At 35.4% G+C, this 12,749-nt stretch overlaps 1 protein-coding gene across 1 annotated transcript in view; it reads left to right on the top strand.

The window, feature by feature from the left end:
- KIF6 (kinesin family member 6) overlaps nt 1–12,749 on the top strand; it is a 399,233-nt gene that overhangs the window by 69,568 nt on the left and 316,916 nt on the right. Inside the window, exons 4-5 of the mRNA XM_007197919.2 lie at nt 6,954–7,101; nt 11,689–11,798. Coding sequence (XP_007197981.2) covers nt 6,954–7,101; nt 11,689–11,798 — 258 coding nt within the window. The remainder of the gene's footprint in view (nt 1–6,953; nt 7,102–11,688; nt 11,799–12,749) is intronic.

Below are 12,749 nucleotides of genomic sequence, written 5' to 3'. Positions count from 1 at the left end.
AGGAACTGGAGACAAATTTTGCCCATTTACATTTCTTTGTTTAGTTTTTTATTGTAGCAATGTAATACAGAAATAGCCATAGAGTATATATAGGTGGAACTTACATTTAAAAAATCTTTATATAGCATTCTATGAAGCTTTGCCATTTGGTTTTCTATTTCACTGAAGATGGGGGGAGAGTGAGCACATATTAGAGGACAGTATATTAGGACACCTGGTAGAAAGAGAGACTATTTAAGTTAAAAAAGTAGACGTAACAATCATCAGGTGCCAGTGTAGCACACTACAGTACTCACTTTTCATAGGTTTTAGCTAAATCAAAATGAAAATGTTAATTTGTTCCCTATATCCTTTGCTTTTCAAGACAGGAATGCCTAATATATTTTAGAAGGTTTTCTATCAAAAAATCAATAAAATGTTTAATGTTTGATACTTAAAGTCATAGACTTCATTTACCTAGAGCATTTATGGCTAAGAAATATATATATTCAAATGACATTGCTAATGGGATAGTGCTATATAACTGGTGACAAATTCTGTTGAGCAGAAATATTCTATAATAATCCAGCTCCCGTAGCCCAAGGCTCCAGACTGGCCATAGCACCAGGCTGGCTCCTGTGAACTCAGGCTCCCAGTCCACCCCTGCTCTTGACTGGACCCAGATGCCAGACCAACTGCAGTGATTCCCAGTGCCTGGTCAGCCCCTGTGGACACAGGATCCAAGTTCACCCATGCAGGCATGACATCAGCAAAGGAAATTAATAAAGCTCCAATGACCAGCCCTAAAGAAATAGAGATCTATGTACTTTCTGACAAAGTATTCAGAGTAATCCGCTTAAAGAAATTTGGTGAACTACAAGAAAACAAAGATAGATAACTAAATGAAATTAGGAAAACAATGCATGAACAAAATAAGAAGTTCAACAAAGAAATAGAAACCATTAAAAAAACAAACAAACAAAAATCCTAGGGTCAATGAGTACAATAACTGAATTGAAGGTTCATTAGAAAGCTTCCATAGCATGCTCAAACAAGCAGAAGCAAGAATTGATTAACTAGAAAAAAAGTCATTTGAAATCATCCAGTTAGAGGAACAAAAAGAAAAAAGAATAAAGAAGAGTGAAGAAAACCTACATGAAGTATGGGATGCCATTAAAAGAATCTACTCATTATTAAAGTCCCAGAAGGAGAAGAGAGGGATAAAGGTGCAGAAAGCTTATTTAAAGAAATAATAGCTAAGAATTCTCAAATCTGGGGAAAGATTTGGACATCTATGTTCCTGGAGCTAATAGGTCACCCCAAAATTTCAGACCAAAATGGTCTTATCCAAGACACATTAAAATAAAACTGTCTAAAATCAAAGACAAAGAAAAAAATTTAAAAACACCAAGAAAAAAATTCCTCACAAGGGAAACCCCATAAGGCTATCAGCAGATTTCTCAGCATAAACTTTGCAGCCCAGGAGAGAGTGGAATGATATATAAAAGTGCTGAAAGAAGAAAAAAAAAAAACCCTGCCAACCAAGAATACTTCACTGGCAAAGTTGTCTTTCAGAAATGAGGGAGAGATACTTTCCCAAACAAACAAAAGCTGATGGAGTTTATCACCACTAGACCTGCCTTACAAGAAATGCTGAAAGGAGTTCTTCAAACTGAAATGAAAAGACACTAATTAGCAACATGAAAACATATGAAAAGATAAAACGTACTGGTAAAGGTAAGTATATAGTCAAATTCAGAACAGTTTAATACTGTAATATGGTGATGTGTTAATTGTTTAACTCTAGTATAGAGTTTAAAGTACAAAAGTACTAAAAATAATTATAGCTACAATATTTTGTTAATGAATACACAATATAAAAAGAGGTATTGTGATATCAAAAACATAAAATATGGGGCAAGGAGTAAATGGGTAGAATTTTTGTATGTGATCAAAGTTAAGTTGTTATCAACTTAAAATAAACTGTTATATGGTTAAGATATTTTATGTAAGCCTTATAGTAACCACAAAGCAAAAACTCACAGGATATACACAAAAGATAGAAAGGAGGGAATCAGAGCATACCACATGGAAAATCATCAATTCACAAGGAAAGACAGGAAAAGTGGAAGAAAGGGACAAAGGAACTACAAAGCAGCCAGAAAGCAATGAATAAGATGACATTATTAAATCCTTACCTATCAATAATTACTTTAAATGTTAATGGATTAAATTCTCCAGTCAAAAGGCACAGAGTAGTTGAATGGATTAAAAAACAAGACCCAACTATATACTGCTGATAAGAGACTCACTTCAGTTTTAAGGACACATGTAGACCTCAAGTGAAGGGATGGAAAAATATATTTCACACACATGGAAACCAAAAGAAAGCAAGAATGTTCTTATATCAGACAAAGTAGACTTTAAACAAATAAATGTAACAAGAAACAAAGTTAATCATAATGATAAAGGAGTCAATTCATCATGAGGATATAATAATTATAAATATATATGCATCCAACATCAGAGCACCTAAGCAAATGCTAACAGATCTGAAGGTGTAAGTAGACAATACAATAATAGTAGTGGAATTCAATACCTCTCTCTCAACAATGGATAGATAATCCAGATGGAAGATCAATAAGAAAACATTAGATGTGAACTATACGTTAGACCAAATGGACCTACCAGACCTATACAGAACATTCCTACCAACAGCAGCAGAATGCATTCTTCTCAAGCACACACGGAACATTCTCCATGTGTGATAGATCATATATTAGGTCCCCAAAAAACCTTAGAATATCTAAGAACATTAATTATACCAAATATCTTTTCCAACCACAATGGTATGAAACTAGAAATCAATAACAGGAGGAAAACTGGAAAATTCCCAAATGTGTGGAAATTAAACAACACACTCCTGAATAAACAAAGGGTCAAAGACGAAATCAAAAGAGGAATCTAAAAATAGCTTGAAAGAAACACAAATGGAAACACAACACACTAAAACTTATGGGATACAACAAAAGCAGTCCTAAGAGGGAAGTTTATAACTATAAATACTTACATTAAGAAAAAGAAAGATTACAAATAACCTAACTTTAAAGCTCAAGGAACTAGAAGAAGAACAAATTAAGCCCAAAGTTAGAAGATGGAAGGAAATAGAGATCAGAGCAGAAATGAGCAAAATAGAAACCAGAAAGACAATAGAAAAAAAATCAATGAAATGAAAAGCTGTTTTTTTAAAAAAGATAAACAAAATTGATACACCTTTAGCTAGCCTAAGAGTAAAAGGTAGAATTCTCAAATAAAGTCAGAGATGAAAACAGAGACATAACAGCTGACATCACAGAAATACAAAGGATCATAAGAGACTACTGTGAATCTTAATATGCCAACAAATTGGACAACCTAGAAAAGCTTTTTTAGAAATATGCAGTGTAGCAAGACGGAATCATGAAGAAATAGAAACTTTGAACAGACCAATAACAGTAAAAAAAATTGAATCAGTAATCAGAAACCTTTCAACAAAGAAAATCCTGGGACCAGATGGTTTCACTGGTGAATTCTACCAGATATTTAAAAATTAACACCAATCCTTCTCAAACTCTTCTAAAAAAATTAGAGAGGAGGGAACATTCCCAGATTCATTTTACAAGGCCAGCATTACACTGATAACAAGCCAGACTAAGGACACCACAAAACTATAGACTAATATCCCTGTTGAATATAAATGCAAAACTTCTCAACAGAATACTAGCAAACTGAATTCAACAGCATATTAAAAGGATCGTACACGATGTTCAAATAGGATTATCCCTGGAATGCAAGGATGATTCAACATATGCAAATCAATAAATGTGATACACCACAGTAATGGAATAGAAGATAAAAATCATATGATCATCTCAATAGGTGCAGAAAAAGCATTTGACAAAATTCAACATTCATTCTTTCAAGATAAAAACTCTCAACTAAATTTAGTATAAGAAGAATGTACCTCAACATAATAAATGCCATATATAATAAAACCACAGCTAACATCATACTCAATGGTGAAAGCTTTAAAGCTTTCCTACTAAAATCAGGAATAAGACAAGAGTGCCCACTTTTACCACTTCCATTGAACATAATACTGGAAGTCCAAGCCAGAGCAATTAGGCAAGGAAAAGAAATAAAAGCCATCCAAATTTGAGAGGAAGAAGTAAAATTGTCTCTGTTTGTAGATGATATGATCTTACATATAGAAAATCCTAAAGAATCCACCAAAAAAACTGTTGGAACTAATCAAAAAATTCCCTAAAGTTGCAGGATACAAAATGAAAATACAGAGATCAGTTGTGTTTCTATACACTAGCAACAGAATATCTGAAAAAGAAATAAAAAATACAATTTAATTTACAATAACATCAAAACCAATAAAATACTTAGAAATAAATTTAACCAAGGAGGTGAAAGATCTGTACACTGGAAATTACAAGACATTGAAGAGGAAATTGAAGAAGACACAAATAAGTGGAAAGATATACCATGTTCATGGATCAGAAGAATTAATATTGTTAAAATGAACATACTACCTAAAGGCATCTATAGATCCAATGCAATCCCTATTAAAATTTCAATGGCATTTTTCACAAAAATAGAAAAAAAATCCTAAAATTTGTAAGGAACTACAAAAGAACTTGAGCAGCTGAAGCAATCCTGAGAAAGAAGAACAAAGCTGGAGGCATCATACTACCTGATTTCAAGAGAAGAAAAGGGAACCCTTGTACACTGTCAGTGGAAATGTAACTTGGTGCAGCCACCATGGAAAACAGTATAAAGTTTCCTTAAAAAATTAAAAACAGAACTACCATATGATTTGGCAGTCCCACTTCTGGTTATACCTGAAGTATCTGTGGGGAATTGATTCCAGGACCCCTTGCATTTACCAAAATCCATGAATACTCAAGTCCCATATTTGGTTCTCTGTATCCTATGGGTTTCAAATCTGTGGATTCAACTAACCCTGGATGGAAATTTCAATACATAGTTGGTTGAATTTGCAGGTGTGAAACCCTTGAATACAGAGGGCTGGTTGTATTTATTGAAAAAGAAAATCTGTGTCAAAGTGGATCCACACATTTCTAACCCAAGTTGTTCAAAGGTCAACTATATATCCAAAGGAAATGCAATCACTGTCTCAAAGAGATATCTGCACTTCCAAGGCAATTGCCAAGGCATGGAAAAACTTGTGGCCATCTATGGATGAATGGATAAAGATGTTGTATATGTTCACAATGGAATATTATTCAGCTTTAAAGAAGAAGGAAATCCTGCCTTTTGTGACAACATAGATAGACCTTGAGAGCACTGTGCTAAGTGAAATAAGTCAGAGAAAGACAAATACTATATGTTCTCACTTATATATGGAATCTATAAAAACAAGCTCATAGAAATAGAGAGTACATGGTACTTCCCTGGTGGTGCAGTGGTTAAGAATCCACCTGCCAATGCAGGGGACACGGGTTCAATCCCTGGTCTGGGAAGACCCCACATTCCGCAGAGCAACTAAGCCCATGTGCCACAACTACTGAGCCCATGCACCACAACTACTGAAGTCCATGCACCACAACTACTGAAGCCCACGCACCGCAACTACTGAACGCACGCGCTGCAACTACTGAAGCCCACATGCTCTAGGGCCCATGTGCCACAACTACTGAGCCCGCATGCTGCAACTACTGAAGCCTGTGCACCTAGAGCCCATGCTCTGCAACAAGAGAAGCCACTGCAATGAGAAGCCTGTGCACTGCAACGAAGAGTAGCCCCCACTTGCCACAACTAGAGAAAGCCTGCTTGCAGCAACGAAGACCTAATGCAGCCAAAAATAAATGAAAAACAAATAAATAAATAAATAAAATTTTAAAAAAGAGAAAGAAGTAGAGAGTAGAATGGTGGTTACCTGGGACTGTGGGGTAGAGAAAATGGGGAGATGTTGGCCAAAGGGTATAAACTTCCAGTTATAAGATGGGTAAGTTCTGAGCATCTAATATACAGCACAGTGACTATAGGTAATGATACTGTATTATGTATTTACAAGTTGTTAAGAGAGTAAATCTTAAATGTTATCACCACAAAAAAGATAATTATTTGAGGTGATGGATATGTTGATGGATGTGTTAACTAAACTTATTGTGGTAATCATTTCACAATATATACATGTGTCAAATCATCACATTGCACACCTTAATCTTATATATGTTATATGTCAATTATATCTCAGTAAAGCTGGGAAAAAAGAGACATTAGATTAAAAAGTAAGGAGATTTGTATAGAGTTTGTAATAATATTTCAATTGGTTCATTAATTGTGACAAATGTACAATACTAGTGTAAGATATTAATAATAGAGGAAACTAGCTGTGGGATATATGTGAACTCCCTGTACTATCTTTGCAACTTTTTTGTAAATATAAAAGGGTAGACTACATTTGACCCTTGAACAATGCAGGGGTTGGGGCAACAACCCTCCCCGCAGTTGAAAATCCAAGTATAGCTTTACAGCCATCCCCCTGTATCCATGGTTTTGCATCTGTGGATTCAACCAACTGAGGATCATGTAGTACTGTAGTATGTATTTAGTGAAGAAAATATGCTTATGAGTGGACCCACACAGTTCAAACCCTTGTTGTTCAAGGGTCAATTGTATTCTAAAATAAATATTTTATTGAAATAAAGAAAGAAAATATTTAAGATGACTGGATCCCATTTGAGTTACGGGTCCTCTCTCAGAAAAAAGGATTGATGTGCTGAGACTCCTAGATAAAAAATAATTTCTAGCTAGATAGTCACATACATAAATATTTCTATAGATATTTCTATAAATGTCTTTTCAGTAGTGTTGAATCAAGTTGCTCTTAGAATACTAGCCATTTAATACAAATACAATTAGCCATTTTGATATTAAAAGTTTGCTATTTCTTTATGTAGTGTCCTGGCAGGTTACAATGGTACCATCTTTGCATATGGACAAACAGGCAGCGGTAAGACATTCACCATCACGGGTGGGGCAGAGCGCTACAGTGACAGAGGCATTATCCCAAGGACACTGTCATACATTTTTGAGCAATTACAAAAGGTATGAAGCTTTAAGTTCACTTTATATTTGATATATTCAGCAGAAATTTACTGTGGGCAGAAAATTTATCGTGACATTTTGTTATATTATACCTAAATGAGGAAACATTGTGTAGTAACTCTGGCCTTTACATTTAAGGAAAGTTTGGGATTTTGCTGAAGAGGTGAAAATCCAGAAGGTGCTTCTCATTAAAGGGGATGCTGCTTCAGCAAAGGCTCAAAGGGAGTTTGTTCTGATCCACCCATGGAGGTTAAAACACACTTTACCAACTTATATCTTATATTTGTCATTAAGAAGTTGAAGAATATCCTTTTGCCAAAATGGACCTTTGTTTTAGCTACTAAAGCACTGAATAGGATAATGTGGTTGTACTTTTTCACACTTTTAATGGAAGCCCAGAGGAGTTTACCACAGTAAAAGTCGTATTGCAGTTAATGTTATTATAAAGAGGAGTTTCCTATCTATATTATATGCATCATTTATTGTGTGGTTCCAAATGCCTGTTGCTTTATCAAGATTTAATAGAACTAACAATGTAGGTATCTCTATCCCCATTTTATAGTTGGGAAGACTGAGTCTTGGGTTATATTTATTTTTCTCTGCATCCTCATAAGTAGCTGATCTGGAGCTTCCATCCCAGGTCTGTGTAATGCCAAACTCTGTGCTTTTTAACCACTACATACCCTGCCTCTGGGTATCAGACTGGCTTTATTTTTCTGGTTGTATTTAAACAAATTCTACGTAATGAGTCACTTAACTTCTCTGGGTTTCAGTTCTGCCCTCTGTGAAAGTAGGGACTAAATTGTACTAGAGGATCTCCAGCGTCCCTACTAGTTCCAACAATTCTTTGGTTGTAGCAATTCTGTATAACAAATGTCCTAACTAGGTCAGTGTAACAGTCTTTCCAAAATTTCTCAACTGTATGCTGCTTGCATTCTGAATTGCAAAGATGAGAAGAAGTTGCTGAGATCTGCATAATTCTAATTTCCACCCATAAAGTAGCAATTACCCATTAGTTCAGCTCATCACTCACTAGCGCAAACATGCCAGCTCTGCATGCCAGAAAATTTGGAAAAGCAAGGATAGCGCATAGTGTATATGTTGGATCCAAATCCTTTCTTTTCATTTACTCATTTATTTCTGACTTTAGCTGTTCTGTTTTGTTCCCAGATTTCGCCAACTGGTAATATAATTTCTAATAGTTTTTGTTGCTGTGGCCTAATGTGGGAGCATCCTGTCTTGGGAAAATCATTGAAGTTGGTGCAGGCCAACCTGGTTCTAAGTGCACTACTTACAGAATGTTGCCTTGGGCAGTTCCTTAATGTCTCAGGCTTGTGGAGTAGCTGTGACAGTTGAATATACTGTATTTAAAGATATTGTCCAGTTCCTGGCACATAGGAGATGCTCAAAAAATGATAGTTATTACTATAGCCATTAATATCCAGATATATATATGCGTGTGGCCAAATGATTGCTGAACAATTTCAAAGAACCCTTTGAAACTCAGAACAAATGAAGCTAATTCCCCTGATTAAGTTAAACAGAATAAACAAATTCTTTCCTAATAGAAAATCTATTTGTCTCTTTTTAAATTTTGTCTATGGTTACCAAAATACAGTTTTAAAAGTCTAAATATCTCCCAAGTACCTACCATCTGTTGGGTTCATTATTTTATATCTGTTTGTCATTGACATTACTCTAAACCCCATTTCATTCCGAATGATTCTAAATAACTTCTTGGTTTGGAGAGAGCCCATCAGATCAGCTTATAGCCAGGACAACTCCTTGTAGACGAACAGATTAACACAGTGGAGCACAACACATTAGTTATAACCCAACTGAGCTATGGGGAAACCAGTCAGAGGCAACTTTGAAGTTCTTCATAAAGTTTGTCCTCATTGTTTAGCTGAAAAATGCTGACAGGTACTCAGGTGCCCCCAGTTGATTGCTTTAGAGGACACATGGTGCTCTCCAGAATCCTTAAACGAAACATTTGACTTATGCAACGTATTTATTTCAAGATAAACTAAGAACTAGTGCATACTGGGTCCTAAAATGCCCGTGAGTGTGATAGGAGCACATTTGCAAAGATTTTAAAAGAAGAAAATTGATTCCATTTATTTTAGAAATCACTGCTCATTATTTTTGAGTAGGAGAAAAGGCTGTCTGCAGGAAACATGTGTGTTACATTACAGTGTGGCAGCCCTAAAGAGTAAAAAAGGAGTAATAAGGAAAGGTAGCTGCCACATAGCTCAGTGAATTTTAAGTGTGTATTCCAATAAAAGCCCAGAAAATGCAGAAGCCAGAGGAGCCAAAGGCATTATCCCTATCATCTCTGGGCAATGGACTTGCCATTTTCCTGACTTTTTATTATCTCTTCTAGTTTCTGAAAGAAGAGAGTTTCTCCACTGCTGATGAACGTAGAAGTTGGCTGTTCTTTTTGCCTTTCTTTTCCTTTCCTTTTGTATTCACATACTGAATTCTCTATTTGGAGGCTTTCAGAAATAATAGTAAAAATAATAACAACAGCAATAATAATAACATCAGCAACAGCAATGATTTATTGGTACCTATTAACAGTCCACACATTTTTGGTAGGATTTAAAATACAGAACCTTATTCCTCTGTCACAACAGTTCTGCCATATTCTAAAGGTTATTATCCCCAATTTCATGATTAAACAACTGAGGTTAAGGGTGCAGGATCACTCAGTTATAAAGGCAGATCCAGTGTTCTAACCCAGTTTTGTCTGATGCTAAGATGAACTCATAAACGTATGCTAAAATCTCAAACCATAATCTATGGGATATTTCACATATGTTCAGGTAAGTTTTAGAAATACGTTGTTTTAAACAGGATCTCAAGATGTTGCTGAGTGACTCCCCATGGGCTTTAACTTGCTCCGAGAATCTTTCAGAGATGGACAGTATGTATGCTGATCATGGAACACTTTTTTCCACAAGTATTTTAAGTAATATTTTAGGAAACACTGGATTAGACTAAAGGCCACTCAGAGTCTGTCTAGTATTTGTAGTCTCTGATTCCTGCACTAATTCAAGCTATAATCCCCAAAATTATGTTGATATGATGCCATTACTAAATGAGGATACTAATATAATTGATAGACCGTTTGTCAGCATAAGCAGCCAGAGTCACCCACATCAACAGGCCTTCTGGCATTTGGTTGGGAAAAACTTGATTAGTAAAGATTCAGTCCATGCTGTCACCTTCATAGAACACCAAACATGGAATTTCAGCTGTAGCTTGAGTGTTTTACTACAGTCATGTGCTGGCTGAGAGCTGCCTTAGTTTTTCATGTATTATTTCATTTTTATGAAATGGTAGTATCTTTATTTGGATAGTTTGAGACATTCTAGGACCAGAGAATCATATTTGTTTTAATCTGAAGAATGCCGAGGGAGTCGTTATCCAGTTTCTTCACCTTAACGAGTGTGGAAACAGAGGCCTGACTTGGTAGGAGCTCAGAGCTAGTATGACTAGCATTCCAGCTTTGGATTTGCAGGCCACTGTTCTCTCCCCCATCTCTGTGACTTGGTCTTCTCCTTCTTTGAATAACACCTGTCAAATGGATTGTCTTGGATATAGATGAGAATCCTTTCTGTGAATATCCACTCTGACAATCTGCCGACCTTCTTGCCAGAAGACACAAATATATTCTCCTCTTATGAGTAGCAAGACTCTAATATTTGCAGAAATGGAAACATTTGTGTTTTGGGGGAAACAAGAAGTGCTATTATTGATATTTGGTATTGAAAAAGAGAGCTTGGAATTTTCTCGAGACCTGAAAAGATTCCCTGTTTTATTCCATCTCAGAGGGAGTGGGTCCTTTTGGTCTGTTGGCAGAACTGAGAGTAGGACCAGTCACCTTGACTTTTATCCTATTTACATTGATGCCTATATTATTGCATTTCAGCAATGACCCACAGAAAATACCTCTCCCTAACCAATAGTTGAATATCCCTAATTTGCCACTTGGGCAAGGAAAATTAACCCAACAGGTAAGGTATAGGTAGTGAACTGTTAATGTCCACTCTTACTGTTACCTGATTGATCTAAACGATTTATGTTCCCTGGAATTCACTTTCCATATCTATTTATTGTCTGTTATCTATTTGTCATTGGAAATTTGAATATTAGAAAAGTTAAAAAGGAATTATGATTGAAGATGGTAACTCTTTGGCTACTGAAATTTTAAACTGAAGTAAGAATTCTGTGTTCTGTTCTTTTTTCTGTCTGGAAAGTAAAAAATGGTGTGTTATACAGTTCTGCAACCAAGTTGGCTCATTTTAAGTGTATATTGACTTTTTATGTATAATGTGGAACTAATAAAAAATAACAGACTGAAGTTGCTTGTAATCATGGGTGTTGGCCATTGGGGGAAAAAAAAGCCTCATGCATATGGTAACTGGCAACTTGAAAGTGTCACGAACTGAAAATGTAAACCATACAAAGTGAGAGAGTGAAGGAGGGAAACTGTGAGGAAACTAGTGATAAATGTGTTCATCTTTCTCTAAGCCGAATCGTGATTTACAACCATTTAATAATGTCTTTCTCTTTCCCAATCAGGACAGCAGCAAAATATATACAACGCGCATTTCCTATTTGGAAATCTACAATGAATGTGGTTATGATCTATTGGATCCAAGACATGAAGCCTCCAGTTTGGAAGATTTGCCGTGAGTAGCAGAACAACAAAGAATGGGGGGAAATTACTTTCAGATGTTCCCTTCATTTGTTTTCTTTGAAACTTTGTATGTTTCTGGTCTCAATCATAATTAACAAATACTGGATAACAGAATCTTTTTGCAATATAGTGGATATTTTTTTCAGTTACGACAAATAGACAGTAGTGATGGGACCCAAAACTGCTTGAAATTCATTTCTTGAGACAATCTTTTTTGGAGTCGGCACGAACAAATGCAGTGAATGTTCTCGGAGAGTGGGCGCTGAGAGGATTGATGGGATGTGACAGTACTACTTTGCTCTTGCCACATGAAACCCTTTTACTCCTCTAGTTGTGGCCTTTCTCTGAAGAAGGTATTCAAATTAGCAATAAAAGAATCTGAAAGAGAGAAAATAAAACTTTAAGTTTTCCCCAAAGGCTTCTCTGCTGTTATTGACTAACATTGACACGCATTTGGTCAGATTGGCACTGATTGTTTCGTAACTGAAATGTAAATAGAGTCTTCAGAGCTTATCTCTTAATGGAATAAGTTACTCTGCAAGCATTTATATAACATTACTCGCTGCTTGTTTGAATATTTGCCTAAATTATACATATATTAATTAGTAACAATTCATATACTTTTGTCCAGACATCTTCAGAATGTTGGTAGAGCCAAGAAAATGCATTGTAATATTTTTCTTATTAAATATTCTAAAGCAGTTTAAAGTATATATTAATCCTCTACCAAAAAGGTCAACAACCATTTGCTTATTTTAATTTGCAAAGGAAACAAGAAGAGATAATAAAGAAAATAGGTTATATAACCTTTATATACATTCTTCTGTTAATGTTAAGAGTTTTTACATCTCATCTTTTTTTATGCTAACAATATTTACTAGAGGGAGTTAGAAAAGGGGATAATTGTTGGCACTCTTAATATGTGTATAAAAGTTAAGAGAAA

Source organism: Balaenoptera acutorostrata, chromosome 10, assembly GCF_949987535.1.
Source record: "Balaenoptera acutorostrata chromosome 10, mBalAcu1.1, whole genome shotgun sequence".
Lineage (NCBI taxonomy): Eukaryota > Metazoa > Chordata > Mammalia > Artiodactyla > Balaenopteridae > Balaenoptera > Balaenoptera acutorostrata.
The sequence above is the reverse complement of the archived record's forward strand: the minus strand, read 5'-3'. Positions and strand labels throughout refer to the sequence as shown.